The sequence below is a fragment of the Saccopteryx leptura genome, chromosome 13 (genome assembly GCF_036850995.1).
Source record: "Saccopteryx leptura isolate mSacLep1 chromosome 13, mSacLep1_pri_phased_curated, whole genome shotgun sequence".
NCBI classification, from domain to species: domain Eukaryota; kingdom Metazoa; phylum Chordata; class Mammalia; order Chiroptera; family Emballonuridae; genus Saccopteryx; species Saccopteryx leptura.
Window position 1 is genome coordinate 23397464 of NC_089515.1, and position 15635 is coordinate 23413098.

Sequence of the window (15635 nt, forward strand, 5' to 3'; positions counted from 1 at the left end):
TTCTTTTTATCCACTAGTCATGTTTGTGAGAGATTGGCAGGAGGGAAGCCCCTCTCTGGGCAGAGCCTGGATCGAGAGTGGCATCTAGTGGCTTCAGCGGAAGGCTGTGAGGCCAGGGAGCCCGGGATGTTCTGATCCTCTGAGCCCCGCCGCTCTGCACACCCCCTACCCCACAGGCGGCCTGATGTCTCCAGGCCGTTGGAGGAGGATCCGGAGGCTGCTGCTCCTAACCCCCAGAACTAGCCCATCCCCTTCCTTGCCTCTAAAATGTCTCCACTGGTGCTCAGTCCTCCTCACTTAGGCTTGGTCCCCTGTAACATGACTCTCCTGGGGTTAGGAACCACTGTGGCTTTATCGGCCACACATGGGCTTTAATGTGGGCAGGGAGGAGCATCTGAGATGCTGCTGGAGAGGAAGTCATCCTCGGAGTGTGACCCCTGTGCACAGAGCGGAACTCTTGTCTGTTCCTTCCTTCTGTGCTTGCTCAGCTCTGCACCACGGGACCCCCAACCCTGAGCCAGTCCGGGGATGAATAGTGCTCAGAGTTGGTCTCCCTCCTTCTGTCCCTGTGACCTCACATCCCTGAGCCCTGATGTTCTGTGCAGCTGTACTTGTCATGAACAATCACTGTCACCTTGTAAGGACCTGAGGAATGAAGTAACTACTTGCCAGAAATTATTTCCAATGATCTGTTAGGCCTAGGAGTTATTTTAGAATGAACAAATATAATTCACAGTGGTAACAACTGAGTTCACACGTCCCAGACAGCTCTTGTGTCCACAGGTATGTCCATGAATTGATGGCGCCTTTTCAGTAGGACGTGTCAGTTTAAGGGTTCCTGAGGACACCAGCCACCTGCCCTTTCAGGGCCCTCAAATTCCATCCACGGGGGACTTCAGATCCTCCCTGGACAATGTGCACAAAAAGTGGACATTTTACTGAATTCTGGGCTGTGCGCCAATGAAACAAACTCAAGTACTTTCTCCTCTCTTGGCCTTGACCCAAGGGGCTGGCGGAGACCAGCCTTCCACTTCCTCTAAGAGGGCATCAACAGTAGCCTCACGGGCCGGTGACTGAATTGCTCACAGGCCATGGGAATTGACAGAAGAGGCTCCTGAAAGCCCCCAGCTGAGGGCTTTTCTGTTTTCTGCTTCAGTTGCTTGGTTCCCCAATGTCCGCGTGGATTTCCGATCCCGAGAGGCTTCTCTGAGACGACATCTGGTGGTAGATGTGTTTGGGAGAGTTGAATCTGACATCCCCCGTGCACCTGTGCATTCTCAACCCTCTGAGACCCAGGCAGAGAAGAGATTTGTTAACCTTTGTGTAACATTTCCAACTTAGCAGACACAACACTGCCTTCTAACCCTGCACAGCCCCTCCTGCTGTCCCTGAAAACCAGCATCCTGAGGGGCACCCTGGGACCAGGCTCTGTCAGGGAGGCTCCTGCCTCTGTCCTTGGACCTCTCGGTACCTCTCCCACCCAAGCTCATTCCCAGTAGGATCCTGAGACACCCACTGTAGGAGAAGGGAGTGTGGTAGCGGGAATGACTCTCAAGTCAGCCTCATTCTGGCCTCACTGAGAGGCAAACTCTTTGACATTCACCCATGAAGCCAGCTTCAGGGAATCCCTGCTTCCTCCAAAAGCGAACATGGGCTGAGAAGATCGATGCTCCAGCCTCCAGAGTCTCCGGTGCAGAGACTGGTGCTTAATACCTCCTGTACGTTCCCCTTAGTTCATTAAAAGGCCGTTAGCCTGTAGGTTAGAGGCCCAGGAGTGGGTCTCAAATGCAGTCAGAAGCTTTGGAAATGATTGATTGTGCCACTAATTGACCCTGGGGAAAACCACTCTCCTTTTCCTCCCCTCCCAGGTGAGCCAGGAGCGCCAGGCAGGATTGTGACTGCAGGTAGGCAGGCCCTGTTCTGTGCGTTCTTGTATACCAGGCATCTGCCCTGGCCCTGCCTTAACACATGCCAAGCAGTGCCAGTCTGTGGACGTGGTTCTTTGGGCAGGATGCAATGCTGGGCTGTTGGGTCTGCGGCGAGGTGGTGGGAGGAGTTGGGAAGTAATGAGAGCCAGAGGTGCTGGCCTAGCCGACCCATAGCCCTGCCTGGGTCCCAGCACCTCTGAGCCAGAGAGTGAGGCTCAGTGTTCCCCGTGTCTTCTGTTTTCAGACGGATCATCGACTCTCACTGTCCCAGGTGCCCCGGGACCTCCTGGACCCATGGGACCCCCAGGACCTCCAGGCACCCCAGGTCAGTCCATTTTCTTGTTTTCTCCCTAATCAGCAGCAGGCCTAGGTTGCATTTGACTGTACCAGTGGTAGCTCAAATCCTGAAACCCAGGTGAGGAAGCAGGCATGAGAGTAAGGGGAGCTGAGCAAGCCCCATCCCGCCAGCCTCACCAGCCGAGCATGTACTCCAGCCCTGCACAGACCCTGCTGCGTCAGACCCCGCAGCACCACGGGGGCTCCAGCTTGGAAATGACTTGCCCAGGGTCGTTCAGCTGAGACGTAGCAGAGTCAGGATCTGGCCCAGGTCCTTCTGCCTCCAGAGCCAATGTTGGATCAGATGGAGCACTTGGTCCTCAAATTATTTCCAACTGGAAAACAGTTTGATAACATGCATCAAGGGCAACAAAAATGCTAGGAATCTGTTTGAAAAAAATATCCCCAAACTGACAAACAATAATGAAGTCGCTACAAAAATATGAAGATTATAAAGAAAGTTGTTAGGAAATAATAGTGTTATTTAAAAGAGCAGAAGATAAAGTATGCTCAGTGGTTGCAACAATATTTTTCCAAGATGCAAAAAAAATGCTGGAAAGAAATAAAAAGTTACAAGTTAATTATGGGTGATACTTTTTTCTATTTTTCCAAAATGCCTGTTATTTTGTGATATAGTTGAGTTTGAACTGTGCAGGTTCGCTTGTATACATATAAATATTTTTCAATAAATATATTGGAATTTTTTTGGAGATTTGTGACAACTTGAAAAAACTTGCAAACAAACCTTATGATTTTCGTAATAACATTTTCTTTCCTCTAGCTTACTTTATTATAAGAATGTAGTATATAATGCATATAACACAAAATATGTGTTAATTGACTGTAAGGCTTCCAGTCAATAGTCGGCTATTAGTAGTTACAGTTTTTGGAAAGTTAAAAGCTATATATGCAAATTTTCAACTGTGTTAGAACCTCTAACCCCTGTGTTGTCCAAGAGTCAACTGCATCTATTTGCTAATTATTTTTAAATATTTGCATGTAAATGAAATATATGATTCAACATGACCACTGCAAGTGTGGACGAGCCTTCCCTCCTGTTAGGCTCCAGTGGGAGAGGGGACACGGGGGGTATTTAGAAGTCCCTCATCATTGAAGGACAGTGTCCGAGAGGGCAGTTCTGCCCATCCCCGGGGCGCAGGGCCTGGCAGAGGAATTCTCACGTGGATGGACCACAGGTCTGGCATAATTGCTTATTGCTCTCCAGTAAGCAAACTGATCTCTTTGGCTACGTTCTATGCCCTGTGAGGAAGCTATGTGTTTACCCAGGACCTGACTTTTTTTCAGCTCTTTCTAGAACTGTCACCGTAGAGGTATGACAAAGTCTTTTCTTCCCCAACTCCATTTCCAGGCCCCGTTGGCCCAGCTGGTCTCCCAGGACAGCAAGGTAGGTCAGGCCTGAAAGAACACAGGACTGTGGCCTCGGTCAGTCGGGAGGGCTTCCTCTCCAGGCTGGACATGGAGCAAGAGACATGCATTTGGGGCAGAGAAATGAGGGGTGACATGATTCTTCACCAAGGGCCTCGTGAAGCCTCAGCTGCAAAGGGAGATACCTCCTCTCGCCCCTTCCATGTCTCTGAGAAGGCAGGTGTCCACCAGACAGGGGACTGAAGCTCTGTACACACCTGGTCAGGGCCAAGCTCAGCGATGTGCACAGGCCTTGGCTTTCTTGTGACCAGACCCTGATCATTGTGCCACCGTCCAGAGATTTCTCTAAATACCAAAACCCAGTGAGGCCTAGGGAAAGCTGATTCAGTTCCTCCTGGGTCTTTCTCAGCTGATAGGAAAGTTTGAAGTCCATTCTCTGGCCCACCACGCCCAGGCCCCTGGGCCGCTGCGGCCCGTCTCCAGAAGGATTGCTGCCGGTGGCCTCCACCCTAACTCTGTGTCTCCCTGCAGGCCCACGAGGCGAGCCGGGACTTGCTGGGGAATCGTTCACTAGCAGCAGCAGCTCCATCTCTGAGGTCCTCTCTGCTCGTGAGTGCCCCCATGTTCTCCAGGGCAGGCGATGTGGGGACAGGAGTGGGAGAGAGGTTGGTACGCTGGGGCTGTGGCAGCTGCACGGTGAGTCATCCAGAGCCCCAGATGTGGGTGAGGATGACCAGTTCCTCTGGAATGCAGTGCCAGCCAGAAAGGGACAGCAGTGGCTTTGTCTGCTGCGGAGGTAGGTTCACTGGGCATGGCGCAGCTGTCACAGAGGTCCTCAGACTCCAGGGGTCCGGGATCCCGCAGGGCCTCCCAGTGAGCCAGACACTCTTGGTGTCGCTGGCAGAAGTATGGCGCCCCGCTCACTGGGAGCAATGATAAGGGGCTGTGGGTTCTTAGCCTCAGGCCTGAGCTGGGAGGGAGAACTCCTGGGTCCTCCCGTCCCCAGAGTCCTTAAAGAGCGCAGGTGGGGCTGCTGCTGGGCCTCCATCTCAGCACCTGAGCATCTGAACAGCAAAGACTACAGCCAACCCTGGTCCTGCAGTTGCACACGCCAGACATTGTGCCATGGCATCTGCATAAGGCCCCTGTGACATAGGTCAGATGCCTCTGGCTTGCAGAGGAGGAAGCTGTTGCTGAAAAAGGCTGAGAACATGCCCAAAGCCACCAGATAAACGTGGTAGAGCAGGGATTTGAAATCAGGCTCTCTGACACGGAAGCCATGCTCTTACCATCACTCCATACACCCATACCAGCTCTCAGGGAGTTTGGCTACAGCCCTGCCCTGCCTCTGAGCAAGGGCACCCCGGCAGAGGGGGCACTGGAGGGTCGTGTGCTGTGTGGGGTCTGCGGTGTGGGGTGTGAGTATAGCCCAGGTGCCTGGCACTGATGATCCTTTGAGGGGAGAAGCTGGTGGAAAGCAGCCCATGTCAGCTTTGCTCATTTCTCTTTACTTCTCTCTACAGAGGGTCTTGATCTACGTGGTCCCCCAGGCCCACCTGGACCACCTGGGCCACCAGGTGAGCATCTCAGAGATCTTTGGAAGGTGGGGAATCATGGGGCCCAGGGGACTCAGGGTACTTAGTGAGGAAGCCAGACCCTGATCCCAGGGGCAGAATCAGCTCTGTACAACACTGTCGCCTCTTCTGAAGCACACCCTCCTGCAGGGCCTTCTGTTCTAGGCCCACCAGGACCCTTAGGCCAAACAGGGGAGAGCTGAGCTCCCGGGTGGGAGGGGCAAGACAAGGGTACCCAGAGGCCAGGCTTCTTATGGGCTGGCTTTTAGGAAAGAGCTTCTTGGCACTTCTTCTCCTGCACAAAGGGTTCCTGGCTCACTTATTGGCATTAATTAATCTTGAGGGTTCTCTTATCTAGGGGAAGGCTTGCCAGGCCCGCCAGGCCCACCAGGATCTCTCCTGACCAGCTCGGGTAATGTTGTGGAGACAAGTCATACCTGTTCTCACCTCGGTCCTACCTCCAGTACACTCTGTGGTCACAGGCATCTGGTCTTTCTGACCTATCACCATGCTTCCTCTTGACTTTCCACCAGCAGTGTGTTCACATAAATTCCATGTAGAGAGGGTAAATGATGCTGACCCAGCCACTCTGATAGCCCCTGGTACCCTGCCTGAGGAGAGGGAGCCAGTTTGGCCCTTGGGAGATCTGGACTGATGGAAACCTGATTCCTGTCCTTGGGAGCCCGGGTCTGATTAAGGAGGCAGCACACATGGACATGAAAAGAGATAAATGCTGACAGCACAATATGGAAACACATGGAAATAACTTGAAAGAAAATAGCCCAGAACTTCTCCCTAGTAGAAAATCAACCTGCCCATCCATCCATCCATCCATCCATCCATCCATCCATCCAAGCATTCATTCATCTAATCATCCATCCACCCATCTATTTATCTATCCATCCATCCACTCACCCACCCATCCATCTATCCATCCATCCATCCATCCATTTGATAAATACTGATTGAGAATCTTCAGTATGACAAACACTGTGTTAGATGCTTCTTCCTCACATCACTGCATCCATACTCAAAAACTACTTCTTCCCCCTGCAGAGACCTTCTCTGGCCGTCCGGGCCCACCTGGTCCCCCAGGCCCCAAAGGAGACCAAGGTGAGGACAGTGACTCAGGGACTGCAGAAGCCTGTATGTACCCCAGCACACCCCACAGGTGGCCAGGAGAGTTTGGATGAGGCCCGATGACCTGGGGCATTTCTTCCTTCCCTAGCCATATCCATTAGGAGCTCCGTGCTCAGGAGCATGGGGTGGGGGGAGGCATGGTGTTCAGTGGCTCTTCAGGAATCCCTGCCTCTGCATTAGCCTGATGGAAGGAGAGGCGTGAGGAGCCCCAAGCCACGTCTGTTCCAGCCCTGGAGACCCTCCCCACCCCTGAGCCCCTCGAATTCACAATGTCTAGTTCACATGTGTCTCACAATTCTCTGCGCCTCTCCCTCAGGTGCCCCAGGCCCCCGAGGACACCAAGGTACAGTAGAGCATGCACCAAACACCTGGGGGGGGGATGAATGGGGAGGGTGGCAAAAGCTGACCTCCCAAGAGGGTTGAGCAACAGTAGATCGGAGTGTGTCTCTGACAGAGAGTGAGAATTTACTTGTGAGTGGGCGTGGGTGTGTGTGGCAGCTCTGGGTACTACTGCCTAAAGGGCAGCGCAGCCCCAGCTACCATGAGTCTTGTGCAGCCTCAGAGGGGAGGCAGTGTCTTGGGCTGGAACCTGGGGAGAGGGAAGAAAGCACAGCTGACTGTCCCTTTCTCTGTGTTCCTCATGCGAGCAAGGCCTCCCAGGGTACTCAATCTCAGGTAAGTGCTGAGCCCCACCCCCACTGCTACCTCTAGCTAAAGCCGCTCCCAGCCCTGGCTAACTGCACTGTGTGGTATTCGCTTCCAGATTCCAGTTCTCTCGGACTCAACCTGCAGGGACCACCAGGCCCACCCGGCCCTCAGGGACCCAAAGGTGACAAAGGTCAGTGAGGGAACAGCCAAGAAGGTAGTGAGGAGTAGGAGTGAGGCTGGCTCCCAGAGCCTGAACAGTGAGCAGCATGTACTTATTGGTGCTAAAGCCTTAGGAGGAAGAAGAGGGTGAAGAAAAGAGGCTGGAGGGAGAAAGCGATGGGGATGGGGGCACACACAGTCTCTGCCCAAAGGGAGCTGGTGGTGTCACTGCAGAAACAGAGATACGAAACAATTGAGCCACATGCTGATGTAGGGTAGGCTTAACCAGAGACTTCCAGGAGGAGGTGATGCAAACAGGGCTTCTTGTTTTGGATTCTAGGTGATCCTGGAGTCCCAGGGGCTCCTGGCATTCTTGGTGGCCCCTCTCAAGGTAAGAACCAAAGGTGACCCAAGTTCCTCTTCCCTTCTTCAAGCAAGGCTGATCATGCCAGTGAGGACATGGCTTCATTCATTCATTCATTCATTCACCCACGATTCCATGTTGATTCAGTACTTTCTCCAGTGCTAGGGTCTCTGAGCTGCCTTACAGAGGTTACATGTTAGTGGGGGCAGAAGAGAAGCAGCCCTCCGTGTAAAAACGACTGACAATGCCAATGGCGAAAGATGGAGGCAGAACAGGCCCTGGGAGCTGGGGGTGTTCAGAGATGAGGGAGACTGTGGGGTGGTGAGCAGGCTGCCAAAGGGACGGGGTTTGGCATGGAGAGCTTCCTTCTCTGTGCTCATGCAGACAGTGGCTGCTGTGGCCACTCCTTCCCTCTTTTGGGGGGGATCCTTCTCTTTGTCATTTTCTTCTTCCTTCTACTGAGGAAGACATTCCTTACTCAGATGATGGGAGCAGGGCCAGGGCTCCTTTGCTGACCCTGGGGCAGAGAAACCAGCTCAGACGGCTTTCTTTCCTCCAGGGGGATCATCATCCGGCACCATGTTCATGCCAGGCCCGCCAGGCCCACCCGGACCCCCTGGGCCTCCAGGCTTCATCAGCAGTTCTGGCCGCGAGATTCAGCAGTACATCTCTGATTACATGCAGAGTGAGTGCTGGGGTCAGAGGTCAGCGTCAGGCAGTGTGTGTGCGTGTGCATGCATATCTGTTTTGGAGGTCAGCAGTCTGTATGCCAGGTCCAGCTCTTCCACGCCTGGAGCCAAAACAGCAGGTCCATGTGCTGCTGCCTTCTGGCTGCCCACAGACATGCCCTCAGCCTCGCCTCAGTAGAGGCTCGCACACTCACACGCTTGTCCACATGCGCACCCAGCTACACACTCACACTTTCATATGTGTGCACTCCCCTGACCCCACCCCTGTGCTCCCCATGGCCTTGTGGGATTTCCACAAATGTGGGCACCAGAGTTTTATCACAGGCGGCTGACTAGAGGGTCTGCCGTCCTCGAGTACCCCCGGACCCAACACAGACCTCTGTCTCAGTTTCTCCATCTGTAACAAGAGACATCTGGGCTTCCTGCTGGCCCTGCCTTGGGCCCATGTGTGGGATGGGTTAGACATTTCATCAAGTGTTTCAGGTCACCTCCATGGGAGGACATGCCCACCAGGGAACAGGCTTGAATTTGCTTTATTTCTTTGATGGCAGGTGACAGCATTAGATCTTATCTATCTGGAGTTCAGGGTCCCCCAGGCCCACCTGGTCCCCCCGGGCCTGTCACTACCATCGCGGGTGAGACTTTTGACTACTCAGAGCTGGCAAGTCTCGTCGTGAGCTACTTACGGAGTAAGTCTCTCCCACCCCTGAAAGGACCCTGTCCCCCACGGTCCACTTCTGTTCTTGGAACCTCTTCCCTTTATTTGTTGTTGGCTTTGCCCTTCTGAACATGACATTCAAATCTGAACTCATGGTAATCAGGCCACGGGAGCTAGCTTCAAAAGGGCCACTCAGATGGAGCACTACAGGGCCAGGTCTAGTGAGCCTTCTGCGGCGGGTGGACGAGCCCTGAACACTGAGATGGGACCCTTCGGGCTGGTGGGATTTCACAGGGCTTAAAGCATCTGGAAAACAAACTGCATTTCTTACCAAACAAAAACAACTTTTGACCTTTTCATGCTTCAAAACTAGCCTCATAATGCCTCCCCTTAGTTCATCTCCCCAAATGGAAACAGCCAGTTGACCAGGTCTCTGTGGCTCTGGAGTAAGGGGGTACTGCTTCAGTACAGACACACAGGTAACCCCAGGTTTCCTTCCCGGCAGCTTCGGGGTACAGCATCAGCTCATCTGCTTCCATCACTTCTGAGGACGTCCTGGCTGCCCTACAGCGTGAGTCGCCTGCAGTGGGCCCCTCTGCCTCCTCCTGACCGCCCTTGTCAGGCACATCTTGTGCCTCTGAGCCTTATGAGGGCTGTGAAGGGGAGGCGGCCCTTCAGGACAAGATGCCACTCCCTCACTGCTCCCAACCACTGACTGGGAAGGGGACAGCACATCTCCCTGCTCCCGGGGCCAGGCAACTGGGCAGGCATCCCTGAGCTTGCTGATCTGCCACCCCCACCCCAGTGGGCCTAAGGACCAGACTCACACATGTCTCACTCTGTGGCTAGTCCACACGGAGAGACCAGGCTGTGGCTGTCTCAGGTCCTGTGTGGGCCCGCGCTAGCACATCCTCTCTTTCAGGAGATGAAGTGCGTCAGTATCTACGTCAGTACTTGATGGGCCCTCCGGGTCCCCCGGGGCCACCAGGAGCCAGTGGAGGAGATTGGTCCCTCCAATCTCTAGACTATGCAGAGCTGAGCAATCACATTCTCACTTACATGTCAAGTGAGTATCTGTCCTTTGCAGACAAGGGTGGTCAGGAGGGGGATGAGGACATGCAGGCTTCACTGAAATGGCCCACTGACCTGCTAATCTGCCCCAGACCCAGAGGAAGTGAGCAGCATTCAGTGCTGTTCAAACCCATGGCCCCAGTCAGAGCTGGTCAAGGAGCCTGGCGAGGGAAACCAAAATGAGAGTGTCAGGCACCGTCTTGTGTGGAATTTGCACATGACTCAGGCATACTTCTCTATTACACAGACACTTTCCTATACACACACAACTGACACACACACTTCTCTGTTATACACACTTTGCTGTACATACTTCTTCATACACACAGGCACAGACATGGCTCTCTATACACAAACACTCCCACATGCCCAGCAGGATGAGGGATGTGGACCCTCTGTGACCTAAGCCCTTCCCGGGACCAGGGCTCCTCCTCCTCGGCGTCATTACCCAGAATTCCATCTGTGCTCCTCTTTCTGCTTGTCCCTTCCCGCTGCCCCTTTTCCCCCTTTCTTGCCCCCATTTCTGTTCACATTGCTTCTGTCTGGCTTCCTCTCTTACAAGGTGTTTCCATCTGCCTTCCCCATCTGACCTGAATCCATCACAACTTGGGATTTTGTTCCTCAGGTTCTGGAATCCACATTGGGCTTCCCGGCCCCCCGGGGCCCCCTGGCTTGCCGGGAACATCCTATGAGGAGCTCCTCTCCTTGCTCCAAGGTAAGGCTGAGCAGGGGACCTCCGTCCAAGTGGCCTGGGATGGAAGGCAGAGCTCCTTGGCGCAGGCCATGACCAACTCCTTGCTTTTCCTTGGTGTCTCAGGATCCGAATTCAGAAGCATTGTTGGGCCTCCAGGTCCCCCTGGGCCACCAGGGATCCCAGGCAATGCATGGTCCAGCATCAGTGTGGAGGACCTCTCATCTTACTTGCACAGTAAGTTGCGGAGAGCAGGGGTGAGGAGGGCAGAGGGCTGCAGCGGCCTTGAGGGCTGCATGGGTTTTAGTAAGGGCAGCTGTGGAGAGTTAAATCCATTTACCATTTACCAAGTCCTCCTGCAGCACGTGCAGGGCTGGGCCCTGGGATCCTGGAGATTTCAGGTGCTTTCAGCACTGGCAGGTGTCCCTGAGCCCACTGTGGGCAAAGTGGGGAGACAGTGCTCCCAGGTGCAGCGCCCAGAAAACTCACCAGCCAGTGAGTTATCAGGGTGATCAGGAGCCAAGGCGGGAGTCCCAATTCTCAGTAGCAGAAGGGCTGAGAGAGGGGCTAAAATCTGGGTTGAATGCAGCTCAGAACTGGAGTGGGAGGGCCAATACCTCTTGGGGGTGCTCTGGAATCTGCTTTTGGTCTGGTCTTCATCCCCGCCTTTGCAGGAGGGGCCCACAGGGGCCCTGAGTGTGGGAATTCAATGTTCTCTGCAGGGCGCTCTCTTATCTCTTTCTCCCGCCTCCTCAGCTGCTGGCTTGTCATCCATCCCAGGCCCTCCAGGCCCTCCGGGTCCCCCAGGTCCTCGAGGGCCTCCGGGTGTCTCAGGAGCCCTGGCAACCTATGCAGCTGAAAACACGGACAGCTTCCGGAGTGAACTGATCAGCTACCTGACAAGTAGGTGCAACCACTGCTGTCCCTTACTGACCTCTTTCCAGATCTTGCTTCTCCCTGAAAGGGGAGAAGGAGAAGGGACCCGGGGGGTCAAATCCATGAGCCACTAGTTGGGGAAAGCCCAGTTTCTTTCCAGCAAACACAGTCCTGCTGCGCAAGTGTGTCGAGGTTCACGTCCTGCGTAGGAGTGTTGAGACACGGAGGGAAACCCTGACTCCCACTTTCTCTCCACCCAGACCTGGGCTCCCACTCTTCAATGTGGCTTCCTCCCCACAGGTCCTGATGTGCGCAGCTTCATCGTGGGTCCCCCAGGCCCCCCTGGACCGCAGGGACCGCCTGGAGACAGCCGCCTGGAGTCCATGGATGGCTCCTACAGTCGGCGAAGCAGCTCGTCGGTCAGCAGAGGCTCCTCCTATAGCTCTTCCATGAGCACAGGAGGAACCAGCGAAGGCTCGATGGGCGACGTTGGCCTGAGCCGAGGCTATGGGGCAGCAGCACAAGGTGGCCTATATGGTGGTGACGGTGGATTGCTTGGGGCCGGCTTTGCTGGAGGCCTGGATTACAACGAGCTGGCTGTGCGGGTGTCCGAGAGCATGCAGCGTAAGTGGGGACACTTAGCCCTCAGCACTGTGGAGGGAGGGAGAGGGCACGTGAGCATCTCTACATCTGGGCTCCAGAAACTCGCCCTCTCATCTCCGGAGCACCCAGGCTATGAGGCAGCAACTCTGGAATCAGATGGCCAGAGGCTGAAGACAGGAGGCCCCAGCCTAATTCTCAGCTAACTTGATTCAAGGAGCTGCAGTCAGAACTGGAACCTCTGTTACAAGAAGAGAGAATGTTAGGGTCTTTGTACTTTGCTTTCTCACTAACTTTTAAGGGTTTCAGAAGTCTTTATGATGATGACAGTTTCTGCTGGGGCTGCGAGAAGGTTGTTAGCCAAGAAGCTTTTTCTCCCAGTAGTTTATCAGCACCGTTATGTAGGCAGAGAGCCCTGGATGAAAGCCTACTGTGGCAGAGACCAGTGCTCCTCGCAGGGGCAGACGGGGGAGGGGGGATTCCGTCATTTAACCTGGTCTAACTATGTTGGAAGTTAGATAGTCTGAGAGTGCTGTACTTGCTCCACTGTGAAGACTGTATCCACTTTCACATTTTATAGGTCAGGGCCTGCTGCAAGAGATGGCCTACACTGTCCAGGGTCCACCAGGCCGGCCTGGGCCCCAGGGGCCCCCTGGCATCAGCAAGGTCTTCTCTGCCTACAGCAATGTGACTGAGGACCTCATAGACTTCTTCCGAAGTAAGGGCCTCCCCAGACTGCTTTCCCAATAGGTACCTGCTGTACAGCTTCACCTGGAGCCTCCTCCACAGAAACCCGTTTCCTGAAAACCTCAACACCTGAGATGCTAAAAATCGACAAATGCTCAATTTTGTTTTCCCCTTACAAGCCCAAATCCTACCATTACGTACCTGTGTTACTTGCAACAGTCACTTTATTTCCCCAGCTTCAGGGTGACTGCTAGTCTAAGGCCAGTTCTTCCCCTCTGCAGCTTATGGAGCCATTCCAGGACCCCCTGGGCAGAAGGGAGAGGTGGGCATCTCAGGACCCAAGGGTAAGTAGTGGTGGGGAAAAGCCACCAGGATCCTGTGTGACAACCTCATGCTGAAAAGCAGCCCTTGCCAATGCTGCAATGGCTCTGTCGCTCCTCCAGGCCCCACGGTCGTGCTTTCCTAGCATCTGTCTCTCCCTCCTAGGTGAGAGGGGCCCCATGGGGCCACCTGGCCGGCCTGGGCCACCAGGCCCTCGAGGGTACAAAGGGGAGAAAGGAGACAAAGGTAAGCCTCAGCTGCCACAGTCTCGGGAGTAATGGGAGGCGGAGAGTCGTTCCATAGCAAGCCTGGGAAATGAAGGCAACTGCCAGCTACTAAAGGAAAACTCTGCCTACAGTGTAATTTGCATGACAACCAGACAGCTAGGGAGAAAGGAAGGAGCATGCCAATGCAGAGGGGAAAAGAGAACCAATCTGGTAATGAAAACAGGGTAAATAATGTAAATAAATTGGTAAGACTTACAAAAGTTTATCTTTCAAACCAGTTTTGCAAGTAGTCACAGTTGCTGTAATCACCCAAGTTGTTCTTTAACTTGACTGCCAGATATTTTTTAACTTCTTACTCATCTTCTGACTTCCAGGTGACCAAGTTTATGTTGGGCGGAGAAGAAGAAGTATCGCCTCCAAGCCATGAGCTACCCTTGACAGTACAGCCCCCAGACCATTTCTTGCAATGGCTTATGGTGCTTTGCTCAATATTCTCTCAAAGGGTAAAAGCTGGAGTCTCAATGTCCTACTGACACAGCATAGCCAAATAGTCAACTAGCACACTTACTTTAGTCTGAAACTATACATATATAAATAATTCAAAGACACAGTCTGAAACAGCTTTGTTGAGTAGACTTGAGTAGTTGCAGTATTGTAGGCATGAGACTGACTTCTCTGCTAATTAGACTTGAACTCCTTGGCTTCTGTAACACTCAGTTCAAGCCCTAAACGTAGGAAAGCCAGTTACATAGAAGTTCTTGAGCTTTGCCTAAAAATGATCCTAGAAATGGAAGACTGGGATGGGAGGGGCGCCTCCCTGGGGATGACACTTGACAGGTGTGTGTTCTGGTTAATGCTATAAAGCTGTGTTCTCGCTACATATCATATTCCCACTTGCTTAGAAAGTCTGTTTGATTGTAGCTATGATATGTACCTCTAGGCCAGTGCTAGAGTGTATAGGTACGTTGTACTGAGCTGTACTGCAGCGAATAGAAAAAGGGCACAGGAGACTGGAGAAGAGGGAAACAATGCCTACTGCTGGGAAAGATGTCACCTCTGTTCTGCACTTAGAAGATGGCACTGGGTACTGGGCACAGTTGGTCTTTAAGCACTTTTCAATACCTAAAAATATTAATGTGGTCTATTAGATGAAAAGTCATTTCAGGTGTAAAATTTCCAATTAAAGGATCTCCCCACCTCCTTTTTAATATGTGTAATGTGATCCATCTAACCAAAGTTAAGAAAAAATAAAAAATATTGTGGGTTTGACTCTAACACAATATTCTGGGATACAGTTTCTGGCATTTTGTTTAATCACTGAAATCGTTTAAAGGCAGACCTTTATCTATAACTAATAACTCAATTTGGGAAATTACAAAGCATCTAAAGAGTTTCCCTAAGCATAAGTTACTTGAAATAAACACATATGCAACAGATAAGCAACAAGATTGTCAATTAATATAGTGATTTATCCTGAAGCAAAGGAATTATACTGGAAGAGCAAGTAATTTGGAATACAAAAACACCTATTAAGAAAAAACGCACAAATATCGAATGCCCCACAGAAACACATAGTAAAATCAGACATGTAAATTTGGAAGCTACCCTTGGCCAGCTTTTGAATGTGTTACAAACTGTGACACTCAATTCCTGGATAATTTAAAGTGTTGTTAAATGAAATCTACATCTCTACTGTCATAAAGGTGGGTTATTTTTCATGTGGCCTCTCCTGAGTATCTCACATACTATCCTGGGAAAAAACACGACACTTAATTCCACTACGTCTGACAACTGCTAGCAGCAACTACCAGTCAAGCACCAAACACTCTACATGATCTGTTTGCCTCCTTGATCGTATCCTGATAGTTAACTGCTCTGATTTAAGATAGGTATTCTAAAAACTAACTTCGTAAGACCTTCAGAATTTCAAACAAGTTTTTACTTCCTAATGAAAACTTATTGCATATAATAAATTACTACATTGTGCCTTTATAATATTTTAGTTTTACCTAAAGTCTGAGCCCATATAGTTTGTAATAGTAGCTTCACGGGCTCAATCAAGTATTATATCACCTTTAATGATTCTCATTTTGATTAATCACACATACGAGTTTTTCCCCTACTTACTAGCTTTACCCTTCTAAGCTATCCAAGTCGTCACCAAGTTCTAAAACCACATGAAATAGGTAAAAGTCCAAACCTGCTTACCTTCTCGTCAGAACCCAGAAAGAAAATGAGCGGGTATGTCCTCAGCCGGATGGCAATGTCTCTGAGCCTATT

The 15635-nt window shown here is 52.0% G+C and overlaps 1 protein-coding gene across 3 annotated transcripts in view; it reads left to right on the plus strand.

The window, feature by feature from the left end:
• Window positions 1-14563, plus strand: part of COL17A1 (collagen type XVII alpha 1 chain) — a 50215-nt gene extending 35652 nt beyond the window's left edge. For all 3 annotated transcript variants that reach the window (XM_066354532.1, XM_066354534.1, XM_066354531.1), the window contains 23 exons: window positions 1869-1904; window positions 2173-2253; window positions 3634-3669; window positions 4182-4259; window positions 5174-5227; window positions 5583-5636; window positions 6281-6337; window positions 6681-6707; window positions 7016-7039; window positions 7128-7202; window positions 7512-7562; window positions 8095-8220; window positions 8776-8913; window positions 9388-9453; window positions 9805-9948; window positions 10579-10668; window positions 10771-10881; window positions 11401-11547; window positions 11821-12144; window positions 12701-12838; window positions 13089-13151; window positions 13294-13374; window positions 13730-14563. In XM_066354532.1, coding sequence (XP_066210629.1) covers window positions 1869-1904; window positions 2173-2253; window positions 3634-3669; window positions 4182-4259; window positions 5174-5227; window positions 5583-5636; window positions 6281-6337; window positions 6681-6707; window positions 7016-7039; window positions 7128-7202; window positions 7512-7562; window positions 8095-8220; window positions 8776-8913; window positions 9388-9453; window positions 9805-9948; window positions 10579-10668; window positions 10771-10881; window positions 11401-11547; window positions 11821-12144; window positions 12701-12838; window positions 13089-13151; window positions 13294-13374; window positions 13730-13782 — 2054 coding nt within the window. In that variant the 3' untranslated portion in view covers window positions 13783-14563. The remainder of the gene's footprint in view (window positions 1-1868; window positions 1905-2172; window positions 2254-3633; window positions 3670-4181; window positions 4260-5173; window positions 5228-5582; window positions 5637-6280; window positions 6338-6680; window positions 6708-7015; window positions 7040-7127; window positions 7203-7511; window positions 7563-8094; window positions 8221-8775; window positions 8914-9387; window positions 9454-9804; window positions 9949-10578; window positions 10669-10770; window positions 10882-11400; window positions 11548-11820; window positions 12145-12700; window positions 12839-13088; window positions 13152-13293; window positions 13375-13729) is intronic.
• The last annotated feature ends 1072 nt before the right edge of the window (window positions 14564-15635 follow it).